General features: G+C 38.2%; 2 protein-coding genes across 2 annotated transcripts; both read left to right on the forward strand.

The window, feature by feature from the left end:
- Positions 1 to 1,024: 1,024 nt before the first annotated feature.
- Positions 1,025 to 15,244, forward strand: tpm3 (tropomyosin 3). The gene is made up of 10 exons (XM_044139128.1): positions 1,025 to 1,312; positions 2,106 to 2,231; positions 3,754 to 3,887; positions 6,100 to 6,217; positions 6,642 to 6,712; positions 8,136 to 8,211; positions 8,877 to 8,939; positions 9,102 to 9,171; positions 14,390 to 14,468; positions 14,849 to 15,244. Exons 1-10 carry the CDS (start codon positions 1,199 to 1,201, stop codon positions 14,850 to 14,852), a joined length of 855 nt encoding a protein of 284 aa, XP_043995063.1. The 5' UTR covers positions 1,025 to 1,198; the 3' UTR covers positions 14,853 to 15,244.
- A 4,554-nt stretch (positions 15,245 to 19,798) lies between these two features.
- Positions 19,799 to 25,390, forward strand: s100v2 (S100 calcium binding protein V2). Its single transcript, XM_044139129.1, has 3 exons — positions 19,799 to 19,990; positions 22,313 to 22,444; positions 24,693 to 25,390. Exons 1-3 carry the CDS (start codon positions 19,982 to 19,984, stop codon positions 24,858 to 24,860), a joined length of 309 nt encoding a protein of 102 aa, XP_043995064.1. The 5' UTR covers positions 19,799 to 19,981; the 3' UTR covers positions 24,861 to 25,390.

Consider the following 25,390-nt stretch of genomic DNA (forward strand, 5'->3'; position numbering starts at 1 on the left):
TGGAAAAATATGTAGTACGTGAAACAAAGTGAATACTTTCCAGATACTTTCTAATCTTTACATAAATCCATAAGGAATATTAGGAAAACCTACAGCACCACAAAGATCACTGAAGACAGCAGACAGACCAGAGAGAAAGCATCGACAAAATACAGAGTTAGGTTCTAAAATATTATCCAAGCTTTAAATATGTCACAGAGATGAGAGGGTTGAATATGGAAAGATAATGGACCTGCCAAGATATGGCCATCCAGCTAAGTGAAAACTACTTCCTGCCACACTTATTAGGTGTTTATTCAGAAGAAAGTAAAACTATGCACCATTTTTCGTGGACCTCACAGTAATAATCTCCTCCCTGTTCTATAATTATATAAAATTACAATGAAATTGAATTTTGGTTGTAATCTGGGAAAAGGTTTCATATGTGGGTTCTTTTCAGATGTCATGTAAATGATAAATGAATTGGATTTTGAACATGAATGTTCTAAGTTTTTTGTGGTTTTTTAAGCCTAATTTTAGGCATACATGATTTACACCGGGGCTGCACAGTGGCGCAGTTGGTAGAGCTGTTGCCTTGCAGCAAGAAGGTCCTGGGTTCGATTCCCGGCCGGGGATCTTTCTGCATGGATTTTGCATGTTCTCCCTGTGCATGGTGGGTTCTCTCCGGGTTCTCCGGCTTCCTCCCACAGTCCAAAAACATGACTGTCAGGTTAACTGGTCTCTCTAAATTCTCCCTAAATTCTCTGAGTGTGTGTGTGAGTGTGTTGTTTGTCTTGTATGTCTTTGTGTTGCCCTGCGACAGACTGGCGACCTGTCCAGGGTGTACCCCACCTCTCTCCCGGGACGCAGCTGGAGATAGGCACCAGCAACCCTCCCGACTCCATTTAGGGAAGAAGGGTGTTAAGAAAATGGATAGATGGATGGATGATTTACACCCAAACTTGATGAACTGCTCCTGACTGACCCTGTCACACAGAGACAACTGTAGACTCCCAACAGTTGTCTCTCATTATAGCCCAATGACTAGGTGGAGGGGCTTTGTAATGGGAGGATCTCAGTGTCTGTCATATAAATGAGCTGCTGTTATCTTACTGTTTGGTTTGTCCTCTAGTTTGCCAGACCACCAGTTCCACACCCTGCAGAAATCTGTCTTTATCTTTATTCTTTTTCGGTCTGCAAACGTCCCCCAACAGCAAACATGGAAGCCATCAAAAAAAAGATGCTTATGCTGAAGCTGGACAAGGAGAATGCATTGGACCGGGCTGAGCAAGCTGAGGCAGACAAGAAAGGAGCCGAGGAGAGGAGCAAACAGGTCTGTCATGGAAAACACACACACACACACAGTCTTTCTATCTTCACAAGGACTTTGTATTGACTTCCATTCATTTTCCTTAATTCCTACAACCTAATCCTGACACTTAACCTAAACTTCACTAGTACCAGTTCACATCTTAGTCCTAAACCTAACTCCTAAAGCAAAAACAGCACTGCTTCTTATGGGGCCCGAGCTCTGGGCCCCATCAGGAGCAATCAGTAACCACAACATTTTTGTATTATTATTTGGATCTATTGTTTGAAATTTTCTTCACAGACCTGAAAGTTTCACCTGGACTCGGTCTGCCTGCAGTTTCAGAAGATGACCAATCTGTCTTTAGAAATGTAGATCTATGCTTTTGATCTACTGTCTGCTTTTATCTTCGTACTGGGAAAAAAAAAATCTTATTTTATTTAATAGTAACAAACCTAAACATGATTCATAGACAACAAAATGGCTCCAACAGAGGCTAAACCTTGTGGTTATGTAGAAACACTCGGGTTAGAAGAGGTTTAGTGACAATTTCAGAATGTACTGCTAGAAAACAGGAACAAAAAATTTTTACTTTAAAAAAATCTAATTCAGATTAATTGTAAATATATATATATTATATTTAGTACACTTCCTTAAAGTGGCCATTGTGTGGAATCAAGTTTGTTCCCTAACAACGACCAGAGGAATTTTTAAACAGAAATCAATAAATGTTCTTTTAGTTTAAAAAGTTCAAGTCAGTATAATTTTATACATGGTTGCAGTGCTTCTAATCTTTTGCAATCTTTTACACCTTCAGCATGAAGACGAACTTCTGCAGATGCAAAAGAAGCTGAAGGGGACAGAAGATGAGCTGGATAAATACTCAGAAGCCCTGAAGGATGCCCAGGAGAAGCTGGAGGTTGCTGACAAAAAGGCTGCTGATGTGGGTGACACACCTCTGGAACGAAGCCATGCTACACAGACTCAGACATGTTCAGAGGGCGTTTTCTCTGAAGGTCAATTCCTTTGACCGTCTGGTCAATTCCTTTGAAACAAGGAAGGAATTGAATGTGGACCTGGTTTCAGTTAGCTCAAGAACAAATATTTTTGCTTGTTCATTAAGTTTAATAAGTGTAATGGAGATCCAATATGCCATTTAAAATAGTGTAGACAAAGCCAAAACACATGACAGCACAAAATACAACAAGGCACTATGTCATAAGATATCTTCATTAATTTCAGAGTCATTAGTGATTCTGAAATATACAGTAACTCGGCATATGCAGTAACACATTACTGTACTTCATGCCATAAAACTGACAGTAACAACTGTTTTGCTTTAGAAAGAATATGTATTTTATTATTCTAATAAAGCAACTTTAACTGTGTTTAATGTTGGATGTGAGGTGTAGAGTGGAGAACTAAACTGGTTCTACTGGTTTAGTGAGATGTAGTCTGACGCTCAGATAGTCCTGGGGATTCAGAACATAATCAGTTGTTTAATCTTATTTTCATTTAGTTTTGATGTCAACATGAATTTGAGGACCTCGCTGTGTGCAACCTTGAATGTGTTCAGTGCAAACTGAGCTCATCTGATTTCTTTTCTCTCTGTCACATTCCATTCTCATGGTGCCCTGAATGGAACGCTCACAGCTGTTGAGAGGATTCAGGCTCCTATTTTGACTCTGATGTCACCTGCTCAGCCTTGACAATGGCTCATGTCCATTTTTGGGGCTCTCCCCATGACTCCCAGGTCACTGTTCAGCAACTACTACCCACTTTTTTTAAGGCAAATATTATTATACTCATTTTGTGTTGCTCTGTTGGTTCAAAGAGAAAAATAATTATTATCTCAGAGAAATTTTCTGCATTACTTTAAGTATGCTTAGCAGTTGTCTGACACTGTGTGCTCTCAATGGAGTCCTATTCAACCACAGACGGATCAATGGGTCATTCTTGTTTTTTCACTCTGTTATCTAATCAAAATCAGAAAAGACATACAAAAATGTTTTGTTCAGGACTCTGTTCTTCTGCGACTGAATGAATCCTGACTCACTACTGAACAATTTGTCAGTGTCTCTATATAGATGAAACAGCTGTCACCCAGGCAAATACCTGCAGAGCACGCACAGTTCAGACTGTTTAGCTAACCAGCTAGCAGTTCTTCCACATGAAATGTAGACGCAAGAAATTTTTATTTCAATAATTGTCTCAAATAATTTTTCCAAATATCTTGCCATTTACTGTGGATATTTCTTGGTTCATTTTTTTATTTATTTATTTTGTATGACTAAAGCTACAACAGAAGCTACATCTCCATTTGTCACACAGGGATCCAGATTTTAAATCTAGGTTTCGAAACTAAAAATGTATCAGAAAGAAAAACTGTTGGTGCTGTCTTTTGCAGCTGATATTGGTTGTGTTTCATGTTTGAATGAATCCACACCATGTTTGCCTGGATGCAGGCCGAGGCAGAAGTGGCTTCCCTGAACAGACGCATCCAGCTTGTGGAGGAGGAGTTGGACCGAGCGCAGGAGAGACTGGCAACAGCCCTACAGAAACTGGAAGAAGCTGAAAAAGCCGCCGATGAGAGCGAGAGGTGACTTCTGCGCTTGCAGCAAACTTTTTTATGTATGAGCAAGAAAGACAAGAGTTGTATTTTAATTCCTGTGGCAGACATAGTTCCCATAGTTCAATTCCCAACAAATGTCATCTCAAGTCACTTTCCAAAAAAATCATTTCAAATCAGTCACACAAACTTTCCAGTTGATCCTAGTTTTCAGAGAGCACAGTAAACTCAGTTAATTATACAGAGTAGTAAAACGTTTCTTAGGAAACTCAGCAGACTGCATCATTCACTCCTCCTGGACAATCACGTAGCAACAATCGCTAGCTTGTGTTCTACTGTTGATTTTACAGCAATCCCTCATTCTGAGCATTCACGTAACAACAGGAGAGAGGAAAAACTTCCAACAGACAGTACAAACTAATGCTGGGTAGTGGAAAAATTGGTTGTGATCAAATGATACATTTCACCCAGTAGGGATGTCATATCAAACATCAATGTGCCTATAAATGAATTCAGTCAGAGTGGTCAAGCAAAAACAACAGAAAACCAAGGAATTTTCAATCCACTAGGCAACCAATTATTGACAGAGAGCTACAGAAGGTCGACATTTAAGTGGAGAAAAACACATTAAAAATATAAATAGTAACAATATAAATAGTAATAGTAATTACATATTAATAGTAACATTTCAGTCTTTTTATTGTAACAGTTTATTTTTCTAGGTAAATAGATCAACATTCAAACATTCAACTAAGTGGTTCTTTAAAACCTCTGTGCCAAATTTTTATATATTTATCAACCCCGAATCCTGATCAGCTACAGCAGATTTTCCATTACCTACAACTCCTCTGCCATGTACATATTCTGGTTTTTACTTGTGTGTGCAGAGATTGGACAAAAGCCATAACAAATTTGCAAATCGAATGAAATAAAAGTTGACAACAATAAAATTACTATGACAAAGAGCCAAGGTTGGTTAATGCTGTTGAAAACAATAAAGGATAAAAAAACTTAGATAACTGAAATAGCCAAATTCACTGTCCAACACTACTTTTTCCATAAAAGACAGACTGATGGGGAATACCTATAACTTTACTGACCAAAAGTGTCTAAAGTAGAAACTAGACTAACTGGATGGTAGAAGGTGGCTCATAAATCCATCAAGACGTTCAACATCTTCATTCCAAGCTCTTCAGATTCCAGTCCTATCATGAATAAATCTAGAGGGTTTGCTAGAAAAAAACAAGCAACATATATGTTTCTGTTACAAAAACGTAACAGAACTGCTGCTGATGCTCTTGTGAGTGGTCCAGTGAAGACCATGTCTCTCTAAATTCAAACTCCTGGCTGTAGAACTTGAATCTCTTTCATTTTAAGCAGGTGCTTGGTTCAGTCAGCCTATGTGTTCACAGTAAGGAGGAGCCATAAAGAGTTGAGTTTTCATAATATTTTGTGGTAATTATTGCAATAGCAATAAAATGCATTTATGAAACGACTATGGTGCTTACAGCCAGAGTTTCACATGTTGTAGAGATAACACTCATAATACATAATATAAAATATAAAACAGTTTTCTTCTGTCCATCATTTACAATAAATAATGCAATTGTCCATCTAAGTTGTATACAGAAGTTGCAATAAATATACAAATATTTTAATACTTATTGAAAACCAACAGCAAACAATAATAATTCACAAAGCAAAACTGGACAGAAAATATTTGAGGTTTGAAAATTATCAATTAATTTCTTGTCACACTATTTTTCCCCACTAATGATAAAAGTTGTAACTTTCCATCCCTAACTCAAAAACAAACACTCACCATGGATCCATTCAGAAAATCTTCAGGTGAAACCATAAGATTGTTTAAAGCAGCATTTTCTAATCGTTGGACTATGCAGTCAACAACTCTGTGTCAATAGGATCAGAGTCCAGAGGTCATGTTATTTTGTTTCTCGTTGAATTCCTAACTTCTGCCTTAAAAATTTTTCTTTGTCAGTTGCTTCATTTTTGGGGTTGAAATTTACTAAGTTTGAAGTAATATGTGCAGAAATCACTTCAAACCACCACAAATCATACAGGAAAAATACATGGAAAGGTGCAAAATAACTGACTACCAGCCTGAACTCTGGGTCATAAGCTAGTACTGTGAAGAACCAACAACTGTTCTTAAGGAAGATTAAAAAAAACTTTGACAATTGTTTGTAATGAAGAAGAAATGACTGATTGTTTCTCTGCACAGGGGCATGAAGGTGATTGAAAACAGGGCCCTAAAGGACGAGGAGAAGATGGAACTCCAGGAGATCCAGCTGAAAGAAGCCAAACACATTGCTGAAGAAGCTGATCGCAAATACGAGGAGGTGATTCTATGACTGCAGTGTGACTGAGGGATGTTTTTCTGAACTCCATAAATTTCCTTTCAATTAGTGCTTTATTATAATCAACAAGTGAAAGAAAGACATGCTGGTGTTGCTTTAAAATTCGTAAATCCTCACATGTATAATGAGACCTGGAGTATCAATTAAGCATTACCTGTATCTGGTGAACGTAGCTGACCATAGTGACTAGGTGTTGGATGCTCTGATAACAGTGTGCAAACACTGTCTGTCATTCTGTTTGGCCTAAACAAAGGCCAAAGCTGCTTGGAAATTTAACTAATTAAATTATCATCCTATGGTTAGCCACTCCTTTTGTGTGTTTGACTTGGTGCTTAACTGAGTGAGTGTATTGTGTTTGAAAGCTTCCTGTAAAACAAGCTAACTCTGTACATGCATTTTTTTCTAGGTGGCTCGTAAGCTGGTGATTGTAGAAGGAGAGTTAGAACGGACCGAGGAGAGAGCAGAATTGGCTGAGGCGTGAGTGTCTCACTATAATACATAGGAAATGTAACCATTAGTGCAACAGTTCATACAAACAGTGCCCACTTGGCACACACATTTGGTTAACAAGTAATTTATTTATTTATTTAAAAATGTTCAGGATATTTCAGACCTGAGATCAGCCAGCGATGACTGACCTTTTGTTTATGATATTCATGATATTGTCCCTCCAGTTAGTTCTGAGTCAGCCCTGGGGTCTCTTTCCAGTGGGACATGTCCTCCAAAGAGAGTGTCATGATGGGGTGTGGTGGTGGCGGTGAGGTAAAACGCAGCAGACCCAGATATGCGGTGATGAGAAGTTTTAATTATAATAAATATGCAGAAAACAGTCCACAGACCTGGCAGCACTGTTGAGCGGAAGGCTAATGCTCACTTCAGGTAGCAACAGGAAAGTACGAGGACTCGACAATACAGGACGTACATAGACGTTAGCAGACGTACACAGACTGAGGACCCGACCAAGACAGACACACACAGGTGACACTAAATACACAAGAGGAAATCAGGGAACGAGATACAACTGGGGACTAATCACGGGGAGACAGGACAACACGGAGACTCAGACACACAAGAAAACTAGAAATAAATACACAGAAAAACACAGAACACAACAGGGAGGTGTGCATTAGGCATTGCAATCAGATACCTGATAACATCAGCTAACTTCTTTTAATGCAGAGAAATGGCACAGTCATATGACCTGCACCAAACCTCTACGCCTGTCCTCACAGGTGGTGGACATTTGTGGAGGAGGTTTTTTATTGTTTCTTTGGTTTTAGCTATAACAGGCTCAATAATGGTACAACAGTTCATCTTTACCACATGGGATTTAAGATATTTTGTGGTCTTGCTGCACCTCCTCCAGTGGAGCCAGCTGCATCCCCACAACTGACTCTGTCTTTCTTATGAGTTTGTTGAGTCTGTTTGAGTCATGTGATGTGCATTAAAATGGGTTATATATGTTTATGACAGTAGAATGTGTTTTTCATAGATCTTGTCTTCACCTCATAAATATTTATTCTCTTTGAACTGCAGTAAAGTTCTGCAAATCTCTGACATTCTCAGAATAAGATCCTGTTCAGACTAAAGCATTGCCCACAGAGACCATTTCCTGAAATACATAAAATACATAGCCTCTAGCTTCACATTAAACAGATACCTGACAATGGCACTGATTTGTTAAAGTAGTTTGTTCTCTTTTTTTCTGGAAGCCATTTTGTCTGCAAAGCTAATGCTACAGCTAAGAACATTTATTGTTCAGAGTTCTTTCTAAGGTTGTTGCCATAGGGACTAAATGTTAAGACCTTAAAGCACTTTTTACAATATTAGTCTGAATGTGACTGATCAAACTGTTCACTTTTGCCTCTACTAACATTATGTCCTTATTCATCAAAACCAGAAAATGTGCAGAGCTGGAGGAGGAACTGAAGAATGTTACCAACAACCTTAAGTCTCTGGAAGCACAAGCTGAGAAGGTGGGACAACACCACCGGCTGCAGAACCATTAGATGTGAACTCAAAGTCTGATCATCAATAACACACATACATTCCAAATGGTTAGAATGTTCTCAGGAGAATTCACAGTGAGCAAGTAGTTGACTGATTGCAGGTTGATGTTTTTCTGATTCTTCCTCTCTAGTTAATATGTACTGACATAAACCAAATTTAGGATATTTGATATGCTTTGATCAACATAATGTATCTTTTCATCTGTCTTTTGAAAGTGATTATATGTTCTACTCATGGACCCATTGGGCAAATTGTAAGGTTATCTTGTACTGCACCTCCAAATAATTGCTTACACATGCAAATGTTAACAAGAGGTAATTAAACAGAGGGAATAATAGCAACATGAAATATAATTGTAATTGTTGAAACGTTTCCAGCATTAAGATGCTTTTCATTTCACCACACTTATTTGTGTCGTATAGTGAGATTTCTGAAGAGAGCCACAGTCTGGCTCTGGGAACCACTGATGCAGTAGATTTCTCCCAGTATCCTATCAGGACAAGATCAGAGTTCATGTCTGAAAAATGATCTGTAGTGCCTCTCAGTTCCAGTCTAATACTGGTGGTGGATCTAGAGGGGTGAGAGATAGAACAGTAGAGCTCAAGATGACACAGCTGCTCTCCCTTCACAGTATTCTCAAAAAGAGGACAAATATGAGGAAGAAATCAAGATCCTAACTGACAAGCTGAAAGAGGTGAGCATGAAGACTGAGTTTTCATCATCACATAATTTTGCTCTGTTTTTAATCCAAAATATGTTTCACAAGTTATCATTACATGTTCAGATTTTTGTTTCTCTCACAAAGGATTTCCCTCGGATATTTTGTAATCAGATGTTTCTTTTATTCTGTTCTCAGGCTGAGACGAGAGCTGAGTTTGCTGAAAGATCTGTAGCCAAACTGGAGAAGACTATTGATGATCTGGAAGGTAGAGAATTGTCTCTTAAATTCATCAGCATGTGCATTATTTAAGATGACTTGAACAAGCGCCAATCTGCCATGAAGTCTGCAGTGTTTCTCAACAATCTGCTTTCTGATACTGAATTTGCAAACAAAATGTTGTTGAAGCAAGATTTCTGATTAAGTTTGTGCAGAACTAAGAAGGACTGATTGGTGAATTGGATTATCTATTCCAGTTTCCACCACTTTCCACTTTAGTTTCTGAGATACAATTGATAACAGCATCACAGAATACTGAGGGAGATTTCTTATGGTCTTCTGCATCCTGTTCAACAGAGATTAATAGCTGCCCATTGCATCTGTAGTTGCTCTACATGGTACATGTATTGCCTATTGTCTTCCAAGTTTCAAAAATGAGTGATAGGGATAATGAGTCCTGCAGGGAAACCAAACTTCCCTCTTCCCAGGGTCATTTTTGGGAAACTGTCATTCTTGGGCTTCCATCTAGGTTTTCCATGTCTGGACAACCTGGATACCCAGGAGGTGTATTGATAACACGGCTGGTTCATGTCGAGCTCACGCTTCCTCTGAGGCTGAGTCACTCAATATGGCTTAAAGACTCAATTCATTTTAGACATCTGGATCCAGGGTCTAGTTCTTGAGGACATGGTGATGCTGCGTCAAGCAGGAATATAAAATGGAGTACTCTGTGTTTACATGGCAAATAACAGTAACTTCATTAACTGTAAAACCTGAAGTTCAACACAATGACATCATGAGAAACTGTCTCATGACTCGTTGCCATAGCCCACTACTTTGGCTGCTACAATACATTAAAGCAGCATAGCCTTTAGTATACTACTGCAGGAACAGTGATGTCATGGGGACAAAGATCATGACATCACTCATGACATAGTGATGTCATAGACAATGACTTTGACATAGTCAGTGACCCTGTCTGTGTCAAAGTCATTGAGTTCCAAGAGTTCCAAGGTAGGATTGCTTTCTGTGATTATACGTTTGTAAAAGGATTGCTATCCAAAAACAAGACGAAAATGAGACGTTCAATACAAGAATGGCAGACCATGGAGGATGAATTAACTGACGATGATCCTCAATCCCAAAAGAACCTCATGAAAAATGGGGATGAAAGAGCCAGAGACACAACACGGCGATCCACACTGCCAGAGGACAACCAGACAGAAAACTCTCCGTCCAAAGAGAGAGTCCAACAAGCTGAAAAAGATTTACGGAAACAACAACAGAACACATATCAGCTGAAGAAGGAAATTAAATTGCTGGAGGTTAAAAATTTTAAACTTTCCAACAACTTTAAAGGGATTTCCGCCAAATTTTTGGAAAGTGTAACTAGGATTGAGGAACTAGAAGGTCAGTTAAAAAACATGGAACAAGCTCTTGCAGAGAAGACACATTCTCTCATGGCTGAAACTGCACGGAGGCGTGACTTGTCTGACAAAGTGGCAGGACTGAAAGTGTACAGAGATCGAGCCCTTGATGCAGAAAAACAGGTGAAAGAGCTCAAAGACGACAACCAAAGATTGAAAATACAGCTAGATGCGTCTCAGCTAAAAGCAATCACATCTAGAAATGAATCAGAGAGCCTGAAAGCTGAGCTTAAAATGCCGTCTGATATATTGAAAACTAAAGAACACAATTGACAATTTTAAGATGGTCTTGGATGCAAAGCAAAAGATACTTGATGCTCAGAAGGAGGAGATTAAGAAACAACTCAAAGTAGCACAAGAGACAGAAATGGAGGCAAAAAGAAATCGCTAGAATGAAGAAACTTCTATGAAGCGACTAAAACACAAAGATGACGAAAATCTGAGCCTACGAAAGGAAATCACGTCACTACACAAGTCTTTGCATGATTTTGAAAGGAAGATGTCAAAACAAGAGTCGAAATACCAAGTCCCCCAGGAGAAATGTGAACGTGCTCAAACAGAAAAAGCAAACCTACAGAAAAAATATCAAAAACTAAAAACTTCTGCAGCAAATCTTGAGAAAGAGATTGTTGAAACCCAGACACTCCTGGAAAAGTCCAAGCAAGAAACTCAATTTTATAAGCATCAGGTGGAGCAGGTCAAGATAAAGCTGGTTGACACGACAGACAACAGCAAGGAAAATAAGATCAAATTTGAGAAGGACCTCCTGCGTACACAGGAAGATTACATGAAACTGAAAACGCAGAGAGAAGACGCTCTGACCAAAAACAGAAGAGCTGCAGAAGTACTTCTCAGCAATAACAGAAAAATTGGAATACAAGCCGATATCATTCGTGAACAGGAATGCAAGATTGTAGAACTAACTAAGGAAGTTCTGCGACTCCATGCGAATGAGCAGAAATTCAGAATGGTTAAAGAAACGTATTCCAAGGTGCAAAGGCTGGGGCTAAATGAGGAGAATGGAGATATTATACTTCTCCCAGACACGGACAAGAAAACGGAAAAACTCACAATGCTTCGCACTGAGAATCGCAGATTGTCCACAAAACTGAAAGAGAAAGTGACAGAAATTGAAAATCTAAAGCTTGAGGAGGCGAATCTCCAGAATGTGATGAAGTGTCTCAAGTCTAAGTTAGACCATGTGCCGGAAGATGTAATGCTTCAAGTTCAGGAGAGTCAGACCACCATCAAAGCTCTTAGAAGACAGAAAAAAGCACTAGATGCAGAGGTAACTGCATATCTCACTAAAATTAAAATGCAAGAACTCAACATCAGTGAGTTGAGAAATAAAATTGCAGAGATCTCATTTTCAAAGAAAGATACATTTCCACCAATTCAGTCACAAAATATCAGACTGAAACCTGAGGACTCAGACACAAAGTCTATGACTAAACCCCGAAACACTGGTTTTTTGCCACCTCTTCTAATCAATTCATTTGAAAATGCAAAGATGTAGGCAGGATCTCAGTGTTTGAGGGAGGGTCCTCCAGGACATGTGGGAAGAAAGTGGACCATGTGGGAAGATTTTTGTCAGAGGGAGAATTTTATTGATTTTTCAAGAGGAGTGGTCGACCCTCATTATTTGGGGTGGGTCCTGCAGGACATATCAGGTTTATGGGTAGATTTTGGTCAGGGGGACCATCGTATTGACATTTCAAGAATGTGGTCAATGCTTAGTGTTGGGGTGGGGGTCCTGCAGGATATTTGGGGTCAAATTGGTCAATGTGGGTAGATTTTTGACAAGGGGACCATTTTATTGACTTTTCAGGAGGGGTGGTCGACCCTCATTATTTGGGGTGGGTCCTGCAGGACATATCAGGTTTTATAGGTAGATTTTGGTCAGGGGGACCATCGTATTGACATTTCAAGAGTGTGGTCAATGCTTAGTCTTGGGGTGGGGGTCCTTCAGGATATGTTGGGGTAAAAATGCTTCTCATTGAATTCAATTGGAAAGTGTGTCCAAACTTTTGGTCTGTACTGTATATATAAGTCATATAAGCATAGCTTATATATGCATAGCATTTATGAGCTATGCTTATATATATGCTACATATGATAGCATATATGTAGCATATGTAGCATATGTAGCATATGTACCATATACATATGCTACATATGATAGCATATGTAGCATATATGTAGCATATGCCCCATATATGCTAGCATATGCTACATATATGTAGCATATGTACATATATATGTAGCTACATATAGCTACATATACATAGCATATATGTAGTTACATATAAGCTACGTATATATAAGCATAGCATATATGAGCTATGCTTATATATGCTAGTGACTTCTACAGCACAGACACTCAAAAATGGCATATTATTTGCAGATAATTAATTTGTTTTCAAAATATTTTTTTAGACCAATTAGGTGAAATTGGATAATTTCCACGGCACACCTGACGATCACTCACGGCACACTAGTGTGCCGCGGCACAGTGGTTGAAAAACACTGGCCTAACAGCTGTATAGCTATATTAACGTATGACAAAAGTATGGCTGGCATAAAATCACATTTAACCCCAAAAACATCATTTCATGAAAGGATCTTAGAAATTATGGTGGCTCTCTGGTAAACTGGTGGATTACCAGTTCTGTTCCTGGTCTGCCCTTGACCTTTGTACCTTACATCAGCAGACCATTATCAGAGTGTGAATGTGCAATTTGAGATTTGAATTTGTTATTTAAAGGGCATTGTAAATAAAATGATTATTTTTCAAAGTATACTAATCTAAAATGTCATACAAGCATACTATTCTCTGCTGTCTGGTTTAGGATTTTACATTGTAGATATAGACATCAACAAAATTTGTAATTGAATCTTCTCCTAACCTTGGAACTGGAGACTGACCCGTGTCTGAGAGAAAGCGGCTCATTGAAGTGAATCCTTTAATTGCTATATTTTTATTTTTACTTTAATTACGTTTTTTATATGCAGACTGAAAAATAGAAGCATGTGAACTAATTGCTAATTGCTAATTACACAATAATAAACATAAGTGTAGGTTTGCCTCAAATCAAGCACAACCTTCTAATCCTTTACAATCATTTTAAGGCTTAGTAGAAGAAACACCATCACATAATGCAGGTCTTCAAAAAATATTTATTTTTCATTAGATTTATCTAAATTTAACATGTTTCATAATTTCCTCATCACAATCACTCAAAGACGCTTTTGTAATCATGGAAATACAATAACCAAAAAGACAGTAATGCTGCACATTATAAAACTATGTAGATCTTATGAAACCATTCATATTGCATTTCTGTTGAGAATGTGTAACACGTGTTTATGATTTGTGATTAATAGAGCAGCCTTTTACATCTTAACCCTGAAGTAGCAAACATGAGATGAGATGGTAGAATTGCAAACTTTGGAAGGAGACAGACTAAACGTCACTGCAGCTGTGACAGCTTAAGATTTTTGCTTAACCTTTCATGTTAGAAACAAACTCATCTAGTGACAATAAAGATAAGAATGGTAAAGGAACTGGATCTATGCAGTACAAAGCACTTCACACTGCAGCTGCATTCACACTGCAACTCGGGGTGACAGGGGCACAAGAAAACTGGAATTGAACCTGCAAACCTTTGATTGCTTGACAGCTTCTCTCCCACTGAGCCACAGGCACTCAGTGTTGAAATAAAACCCAAATACTGTACTTGTTTCCTGAGGATCTTTATTTCTTTGTCTGTTTACATTGTTTCTGTTTCTCTGCTCTGTTTTCATCTTTCCACACATTGTTTGTTATGTGTGGACATACAGATGAGCTTTATGCTCAGAAACTCAAGTACAAAGCCATCAGTGAGGAGCTGGACCACGCTCTCAATGACATGACCTCCATGTAAGTGCTGACCTGTGTGAGGGCATCAGGCCCAGCAGTCTTGTGTTATTGCAACTTTTGATTTAAATAGAAGGCAGAATTGCAAACTGTCTTTTTTGCTTGCACGTACTTGAGGTTTAAAGGCTAAATTGACTACTTTCACAATGTTTACTTTTAGAAAAATCTTATTGAAACCATGTGTTTTAGATTTAAGTATTTAGAACATCAAGAAGAAATATGATTTCTACTTAATAAAGATAAAAGCAGAACTGCTGGACAGAACTACACCAAGATCACCACAAAATCTGGACTAAGGCTTTTTATTTATTTTTTTTATGTTTTTTATACTGTTCTGATGAGCTACATTAAGTTTTCATGGTTAAAAACTTTTTGTATTTCAGCTAAGTGAATCTTAACCCTGGGCAAGCTCCGGATCTTCTTCTTCCTCCCTCCTCATCCTCATCACCTGGTGGCTCCTGTGGTGCTGCTGCCATTGGTCTCTGTTTGAATAAAAATTATGTACTGTCTGTTTTTACCAGTATGTCTGGCATGAACAAAGAAAATAGGCTCTGAGTCCGCGTATTTGTGTTTTAACTACTCCAGCTGTACTCTGTATGTAGTTGAGCTCTAAATTATTAACCATAGTCAACAGTTTTTATTTGTCTCAAAAATCTGTCTACCATAATTGTACATAAGATAGGCATCTCTCAGAGGAGATGAAAACAATGTAAAAGCAGCATCAATTTTTCTTATATGTCGGATGTCATTTATACCACTCATAAATTCATTGAACATTTTTTACAGGCATGACAGCAATCAAACCCTTCTTATATATGCTAATTAGTTGTTTGCGTATTAACACTAATATCTGAATACCAAGTCTTTGAGCCTTCTCACCATCACCCAAATCATTCGCCCCCTCTACAGTTTCTGCATCAGATTCAAGACGGCACTCCAGCTTGGGCATTCGAAAACACAATTCTTATCAAACAGTACAAGCTTGAGGGTAAAATTACATTAATTTAACTGCTTGAATTTGTTTAAACCTACATCCTTTTGAGGTATGAATAATTTTGAGCTTAACTAGGTTTTTTCACATTGTTCATGAGAACGTTAAGGTGCTTATTGATTCATTCTCATGCTTTTAATGTGAAACAAGTGTCTATTATTACTCACTGTTTACTGAAGACTGTTGAAGCTACAGGCTGCTCCCGCCACCAGTGCAGAGCTTACTCAACTTCTAATGTGAGCACATCGGCCTCCACTGACACGCAGAAATGTGTTGGCAGCAAGAAATCGCATTGTCCAAGAAAATCCTTAGCAGACTAATTTTCTGCAGAAGGAAGAAGGATTTGCTGCTGACGCATTTGCTGGTATTTTCTATAAATCCAAATGATCGTTTTTAGATGATCTGTCCTGATAAGGCATCCAGATCAGGGGTGGGTAGAATTTTATCACAATATTTTGTATTACTACTGTGATAATAAACTACTGATTACTTCTTCTTTAGGTAACTGCACGGCACAGCATTCATAGCAACAAAAACATAAACACTGCTCTTGAGAAACATTTCTACTTGAAATAGGAATGTTACATCCGTAAGGAAGGGTGAGTTATTTCATTAAGCTGCACAAACTTTATTTCTTTCTATTAACAGTTCAAAAACCAGAGGAGAAAATAATAAAATTTTAAATTCCTCTCACAACAAAAAGAAATTTTTGACAATAAATGATAACAAAATAAATGCCCACCCCTAGTCCAGATATAATCCACAGGTAGGATTGGTTCTCATCCAAAGAAGTGGGCTTACTTATAAATCTGCCCAAACATGCTTCAATGTGTAAGATTGACACCAGAATTTCCAAAACTAACTTCTTCTAAAATGCAGTCATAATTTTGTGATGTTCTGTGTGTTCCAGTTAGATGATGATGAAGTAGCATTTTGGGATCTATGTGGAAAGAAGCTTCTTACATCTTAGCTTCTCAGAGAAATACAGTGAGTTCAAAAAACATCTGGACAGGTAGAACCCAGCAAGCGATGATCTAGTCCCAGCTCAACTAGAAGACCTGGTCAGCACCAATCAGGACTTTACTTTACAGACTGAAATCCAGCCTGTAAAGTAAAGAACGACAATATAAAAATGACTTTTTGCGAGTCCTGTATTTGCCGATAAAATCGTCTAAAACAAATAGATCCTCTCTTAAATACAAAACCTGAAGCCACTGAATAAAACATCTGTGTTTCCAACAAAACATTTGGCCTTAAAAATATATGGAAATGGGGTATAAAATGGACTCAAAACACTGAGATGAATAAGCAGTTAATATAATCTTAACAAAAGAAATGTGAACACAGAGATCCAACAAAGCTTTAAATGAACACCAAAAGACTAAAATGAAACAACACAGAGTGATAGCTGATCATAAATAGACTGAGGCTGGTGCTGACAGAGATGACTGCAGAATCACCCTAGAACTGGTAGTAAGAGTGCCACCTGGAGGGCAAGGATGGTAACTGAGAGGATCTAATAATGGTGTTGAAAAAAGTTCATTCATTACATTACACATAGAGTGAAGCATTTTCAAATTGTATTTCTTGCAATTTTTATGCTTATGGCTTGCACATAATGAAAACGCATAATTCAATGTCTCAGAAAATGTGAATATTATATTGACAACCCAAACCATCACTGACTGTGGAAACTTCAGACTGGACTCTAAGCAACACAGATTCTGTGCTTCCCCACTCTTCCTCCAGATACTGAGACTTTGATCTTCAAAGAAAATTCAAACTTTACTTTAGATTGAAAAAGACTGAACCACTGAGGTCTCATCCAGTCCAGGGCTTTTCATCCACAGTCCAGGTAAAACATGGCTTGTTTGCTATGAACCATTATCTAGCAGCTAGCTCCTTCTGTATTTGATCATCAGCCACCAAGTACAAAATGTCTGAACCTCCATACTGAACTACGGTTTTGATTTCAGTCTGGACATTTTCTTGAAACTTGAAATATGTTTTGTCATTGTTAGTATTAAAAAACGTGAGTGTTGATTTCTGGAACCAGAGTTGCTCTGGTGACTCAACCAGTAACATAACCCTATAACCAGTGAGTTATAGCAGTCTTTTAACATGGCATTTTCAGCTTAACTCTGCTGGCTGAGTAGATGCCAAAAAAAATGTTGATACCAATTATAAATACTTTATGGAAAACATAAAAAAATTGAGTCAAACTTAGTTGTCTCTGTATTAGTGGAAAAGGAGTTTAAGGGGCCTGCCCATCTTAATTGTTAGAGGTAATTTCACACAATGCAATTAGGAGACTGTCCTTCGCGTGTATCTAATAAATCCAAACATGTCCAGAGAACCATGATTTGTCTTTATGGAGAACACATTTCAGTTGCTTTAGAGTCAAGTGGAAGTGTGCTTTGCATTATTGTATCCAAAACTTTGCATTGCACTTGATCATTGAAGCTGTCAATTCACCATACTTGAGTTAATCTGAAGAGCACATGAAGTTTGGAGCTCTGTAGCTGCAGACCTCTGGGCACTGGCCACTGCAGCATCCTCTGCTCCCACTCCCTGGTTTTCTTACTCCAATACTGAGTGGCTCAGTTGCTGTTTTTCCCCAAATAATTCCATTTTGTTATGATTGCACTAACTTCTGACAGAAAATGTCATTACTGGACAGGTGACATCCCATCATGGTATCCCTGATGGGATTCACTGACATCCTGAGCCTCATTTAATCACAAATGTTGATCTCATTCAACCACCATGTAGACACAGATGGTGGTTGAATTTCAGTCAGGGCTGAAATTTTCTGTTATGTTCAAAGTACTTTATGCTAGAAAAGGAGATTTAAAGGCAAATCAATTAGTGCTTAAATGGCTCACAGCTCAATGAAGCTTAGCAGAAGCAATTTTTGACAAGTCGTACCTAAATATTGTGATTGGAATTTAGAAGACAATGTTTGTGTAACTGGGATTCTCATTTGATGTGTATAGCGTGTTGTTTTTTTAGTTATTCTTTTTTGGAACATGAATTAAAGTGAATTTCAATAGACTAGAGTTTGTTTTATATGTTTTATGTAAACATATAAAACATTGTCAGTCATTAACCAGTTCTTAATTTTGGTTTCTGAGTGCAAACCAGAAAAGAAAGAATTATCAGAATAACTAGTTTGAGTTTTACAAATTTAGTTGAGTAGGTACAACGAAACTCTTTGAGATTTGATTTAGGCTCTTTTTAATTTGCCCAGATTTATGGCTTAATATCCATCCAGATTAAATAAATTGTAGATGGATGACTGGTTTTATTCTCGTGAATAAAGCAGTCATTAGCCAGAATATGGCTAATGACTGCTTAGCCATATTCTGTAATACACTGTAGAAATTCCCACACAAAATGAACCTAATAGTCTGCAGGTCATTGTGAAACATTGTCTGAATCAAATTTCCCACCTTTGCACTGAAACACACCCTGCCATAATGACACATTTTAACCCATCATAGGACCAGGTTACTGTTTACAAGACAAATACGAGACTTCAGCTCTGCAAACATCAATGGTCATTGCTGTCGGTATCCTGTTCTTTAAGACACTGAATACATAAAAGTCACTCTGGATGACAGTCAGACAGGATCTGAAAAACATACTTTTAATCTTTAATTTTGTCTCTCCACAAAATAAGAAAATGCAGGTAGTGAAATCCGATGTAGTGTAATAATAAAGATTATTAGTCACATTTTTATGAACTCATAAATTTGGTCATGATGGTGATTTCTTAAAGCCCACATATTTCTTGGTACTGTAATTGCAGATGACGCAGGCAGGCCGTTACATTCTTGCTGCCAAATTACTTTTCAGTTTAACACCAAATATTTAGACTCCCCATTGAACTTGAGCTGTGATGGTCAAAGCCTCCAAAGTCAATAAAAGTCAGGGTTTCCACCTGTTTATACAGAGACTGGAGTGAGCTGTGTGAACTAAGTCAGAAAAGCAGACAGAAAGAATGTGGTCTTGCCAGTTCCCTTCTCTCCGTTTTCTGCCTCTGCCTGTCTCCATCTCCCTTTTTATGAGAAAACCTTCAAGCTCAACTTTTAGATATTAGGACAGCAGTTGGAATGAATCTGGCTCTGTAAAGCTGATCAAGATGTATGTCAAATAGTAAGAATGGAAGGGAAATACCAGCCCAAACTTGCAGGCATTTTTCATGTAAAAACGCCTTCACTAAAGACTTCCAGATGTTGACTGAGTCATGTGTTGACTGAGAGTTGTGGCTGGGATAATTCCTGAAACAGATTTCTAAGTTTACCTTTAGTACATTGATGCATGAGATTATGATTGAAGGAATGGAAGGTGCATGCATCTGGTTGCATTGTTGTTTCAGGGCCGTTACCTGGCAGCGTTGCGACAGCTCCCAGCTCCTCCTACCTGCAGAGGGAGGATCCAGGAGAGCTGCCAACTGGTGACAGACGCGGTGCTCCACTGACACACAGCAGACTCTACAGGAAAGACACTCCGTACAGCCGACATGCCTGGGGTAAGAAACTCAAACTATTCGATCACTGCCTGCAAGTTAGCGCTGCATGAAGCTGTTGCTGTTTGTGTTCTGTATCAGGGACTGCGGTAAAGGGGGACTGTATCCCCGCTGAGCTGGTTAACTTCCACATATCTCAGCGCTTTGTCGGATCAACCCGCTGAAAATAGAAGTAGAATAGCTTTTAAGCGCTCCGGTTTAGTGAACTTTTTCAAAGTTTCAAGAGTCAGCCCAACTTGACTAAGTTTCTTTCCGAACTTTTGTTACGAGAAAAAAACTTTCCAGATGTGTGCGTGTGTGTGTGTGTGTGTGTGTGTGTGGAGCCAGCGGCCCCTCCCTAGGAAGAAGCGACTCAGCGTCAGCCACTCCTATGAGGCCAGGAGAGCCTAACGACGCGATTCATGGAAATCTTCCTTTGTAATGTGGCTGCTGTGATGTCCAGGCATGGTGGAAGCTTTAGGAATGTTCAATACTCGGTCGATTTGGAAGTAGGACGCAAATGTAAGGGAGCTCAGTAACCTGGCGGTGCGTAGTGCAGGCCTTGAGCGAACATGACGCACAACGCAGCGCAGCTCCTTCCATCGCAGGGCGTTATGTGAGTCGTTTGAAATCATTAACGACAATTTCAGAATCGATCAAGAAGAAAATTAGAAGATTTTCAGTTTCAAAAGTTTCCCTCCCCCTGCTGGAGCATCTATTTTTTTTTTTTTTTTTACTTAAGAATTGCCGTTGAATGGGCCGTGACGCCCTGAACCTTAAAATAAATCACAGAAAGCAAACCATGTAAGATTGCAAACTTTATTAAATAAAGCTTAAAATAAACTTTCTCAAAACTCTTCTAATATCCGAATCTTTAAATCACAGAAGTACAACCGATACCTGGATTTGGGTGTAGACATTAACTAAATCTGGTTGACCAAACTGATTCACTCAAAATGTTCACAAGTTGTGACATAATAAAGAATATAAGGAACATTTTCACTAAGAGGGGATATTTTCACATATCTGGGAATAAAGGCAGATATGTGAAACATCGTCAAAGAAAAGCTTCTACAAAAAGCTTAAAATAAAGCCAGAACATATTTCTGTTAGAATTTAATGTAACAAGAGTGACTGGAATGTTGTTGTCATTCATCTGGTTTTTCTTACCTTGAGAAAGAAAATCAGTTATAGAAATGTTAAACATGTTAAATATGAAAACAAATAAGAAAATTACTTTGTTTAATTTAGTAAGACGGCTCATTTAGTTGGTATCAAATTTTTCTGTTAGTTTAATTTTAATATAAAGACACCATCCATCCATCCATTTTCCGTTCACCCTTGTCCCTTAGTGGGGTTGGGAGGGTTGCTGGTGCCTATCTCCAGCTACATTCCGGGCGAGAGGCGGGGTACACCCTGGACAGGTCGCCATTCACACACACACTTAGAATTTAGAGAGACCAATTAACCTGACAGTTATGTTTTTGGACTGCCGGAGGAAGCTGGAGAACCCGGAGAGAACCCACGTATGCACAGGGAGAACATCCAAACTTCGTGCAAAAAGACCCCGGGCCAGGAATCGAACCCAGGACCTTCTTGCTGCAAGGCAACAGCTCTACCAACTGTGCCACTGTGCAGCCCCAGATACAATTGAACTACCATGAACCTCAATAGACTAAGTTCTTATCTCTGTGTTTGTACACGTGATTCCAAGGAACATCTATAATTTTAGCCTCCTTCTTTAACTATTCATTCATTCATTCATTCATTTAGTGTGTTCAATTTATCTGAGATCTGGTCGTGGGAGTGACAGATTTAGGAGAACCCTAACCCTAATCCAGGTTAGCTGACCGTCATTTAGCAGAAATGTTTTTGACATTCCAAACAACTCCTGTGGTATTGTTTGTTCCCGTCTCTGGTCTAGTGGTTTATGCTCTGTTTCATCTATCCAACAGAAGTTTTAAATAATGACAGCAGCTGGAAAAGATTTACAGGCGTTATGGTATTTATTGTTTACTTGTGCCCTAGAAGACAGTTGTCATGGAAAAAACAGCCTTTTTTTTCTGTCTCAGCTTGGGTTGTGTAAATGTTTTATTGGAGCCCTCCAGTGGCCTGTTTTGTAAATGTGATTAACAACTGATTTTAGTCTGATTATGCTAACAATAAAAGCCAGATAATATGTTGATTACTTACAAATACTGTGATGAATCTTTAAAGAAAGTAAAATCAATCTATTTCAAAAGCACTTTAAGGGTTTTGAGTTACTGTAACAATAGTTACTGTTGTTAAGTTGTTGTTAAAGCTAGACTTAATTAATCTTTTCATTTCATCTCTTTTCCTGTTTAGTATTCTGAGTTGGAGAAAGCCATTAACACTCTGGTCAGCCAGTTCCACTCGGCTTCAGCAGACAACAGTCCAACACTGAAAACAGAAGAGTTCAAAGGTCTTTTGTCCTCCAACATGCCAAACATGGTGAAGGTAAAACTGCCATCGGAGTGCATGTACCTCTCCATGCACCAGATCTGCTGTTGACTGTAACACCTGGGTGTGGCCATCCGCCTCACCTTACTCAGCTCATACAAAGGCTTAGCAGAGTTAGACAGGCACCAGCAAACAGAAACAATGACGACATAGACACTCTTCAATCTTCAGTTTTCTTATACAAGTAGGAACTTGGTTCATTTTAAACATATTCTTTCTTTGATTTGAACATTCAATACAGATAGAAGACAACTCCAAAAATTCTTCTCTTAATGAGAAAGAATAAATTATCTTTCATTAGACTTATAAGGTATAATAACTAGGTTAGTAAAATATCAGGAAAATATGTCAAACATGTCACAGTCTCCATGAACTTTAATATTCTCAGCCACTAAAAGTGTATATTGTTGTAGCCATTAAGGCCAATTAGGCCTGTCAGGTTTAACACCTATTTAAGACAAATTAAACAAACACAAGAAAGACAAGAGAGTTAGATTCTTTTGTACTCGCGAGGAGAACAGCCAGAGATATGTTTTCAATCGCACATCTCTTCCGTTCTGAAAACATATGTGTCCGTTCTCCTTTTTTACTAATATTGGCCGATACTAATGCTGGTATCCCTATTAATACACTGCATGCTAACTTGTTCCTGAATTTACATCCGTAAGAACATTTGCTATTTTATGATAATTGTATTGTTTAAGTAGAGGATAATTCTCCAAGCTCCTGTCTCAGACAGCAGAGGGAGTTCTATCTTAAGCTACTGGAACATTGTTCTCTTTCAAAAAAAAAATAGAAAATACAACACCCAGTAGTCATGCGACTGCATGAGATTCCACCATTTCCTTTTCCATGTGTTATTTACCAGACGTTTCCTGTATTGAAATTAAAGCTGATGGTAATGTTTAGATGAACACTGAAATGTTTTGTATCATTTGTTAAATTGTTTTATGTCCAGTGGTTTTCAAATTAAACCTCTTAGTGACGAGTACCACTACGTAAATGTCTAAATGAAACTGTATAGAAACAAAAGGGTTTTTTATTGAACAATTTTAACGGCCAAATTTAAGAATGGTCAACTTTGCTAACATTTCCATCCATTGAAACCTGATGTTTGTAGATTATGGTTAGTTAACCATAGTTAGATTTATTTCGTCAGTCTTTGTCATTTTAAAATAATATTGGGACCACAAGCCTGACATTAAGCAGGGCCCTTTTTGGTTCTTAAACAACATTGACTTATTATACTACACTGAATCGCTAACTGTCTTCTGTGGAATCTGGTTCCAAGCGGTCAGTAGCAGATTCTGGACTCATCCTGAATTCTGGAAGCTGCAGCAGGGCCCTCAGCAGTCAGGCTTACTAAGACTTTTCCACAGGACCAAGATGGCTGAAGTCTGGAGAATCCAGAAACATAAATTGGAACTTTATGTGTTCCTCTTGAATCATTTTAATAGTATGCATTCATTTTGATGATGATAATGACAGAGAACAATCTACATGAAGGCCAGGCCTTTAAAACAGTACACAACATCCTTTCTGTTTCTTTTGGTTTGTACTGTTATCCTGCTGTCAAAGACATACACAGTAAGGATAATAAAAACAATAGTGTTGTTTCTCACCAGATTCCAGTAACAACCCAAGTCATCTACAACAGTGGTCCCCAACCCGAATGCGCCGTTGTTTATTACGTACTAATTCTGCTGCATGTTGGCGCGCAAGAAGTAACCGACAGCTTCCGATTTAGTATTTTCAAAATGAAAGCTCCTCCTGACTCAATACATAGAACGGACATATTTAATTATTTCTTGTGCGTAAAAAGGTATAATGACATAAGTAATAATTACTGGACACATAAAAGCTTGTGAAATAGGCATAGAGAGCCGATACACCAGCTATCCTGCTTAATATGGCTGATTTTGCCCTAATTAGAGATCTGTAAAAATGTTTGTCTCTACTAAGATAATAGGGAAGAATGATGGAAAACCTAAGTGCTTTAAGTTGAAAGAATATGCAGAAAATTTACCCAAGTGTCAAGGATCTCCTCTGAAGAACTTTTGAAAGGCCCAGTATTAGCAGCTTCATTAGTGTGATTGAAAAAACAGCAAACTCAGCTACCTGCTCGTCACACTCACACCATAAGACTCCATTACTGAAGAAAAAGCATACTGGAGTTTGCTTTTATGCTGCAAATCTCTGATTGGTAGCTTAACAATGGAATCTTCATTTCGTTCTGTTCATACAGGGGATCAACACAGAACAGGGACTGGGAGAGATTCTGCGGAAGATGGGAGTAGCAGATGGCGAGGGCATCTCTTTCAAACACTTCTGGAGCTTAATCGAGTCAGTCGCCTCCAGCCAGCATAATGTCCTCAGCCAGGCGGGTTCATCTTGCAACTGCATCCTCCTGTGAAGAGCAGGCTTTCAGCTCATCAACAAGCTTTCAGTCTGAAGTTCAAAAATTTATCTATCTCTCATACTTACATTTTAAGCAATATAACAAGTGTCCAATATTATTTCCATCACAACAAATGGTTTCCAACCCTTATCAAGGAAGGGATTAGTTATAAAATCATGTAATGTCGTAATCATCATTCCCCGTCACTGTCATGAAATCACATTTTTTGAGATAATACAACTGGAAAGTATACTTAATTAAACAATATTTTATTAATCCCCAGATTTTTATGTAATTCATCTGCTGAAGGTGAACAATCTAAAGAAAAAACGTGCACATCTGCCAGCTAGCCCATCATGCTTAAGATTAACATTGACAGATAATGTTGCCAAACAGCGATGTCATTTTTTTAAGTTAAAACAACATAATAAAAAAACTGAAAATTATATGTGTATTATTACATTGTTTTATCATAAATGTTAACATATCTAACCACACAAATTGAAACCCTTCTTTGTTTAAAAATAAAAAACATTTTAGTACAA

This window comes from Gambusia affinis, linkage group LG14 (assembly GCF_019740435.1).
Source record: "Gambusia affinis linkage group LG14, SWU_Gaff_1.0, whole genome shotgun sequence".
Classification (NCBI taxonomy): Eukaryota; Metazoa; Chordata; class Actinopteri; order Cyprinodontiformes; family Poeciliidae; genus Gambusia; species Gambusia affinis.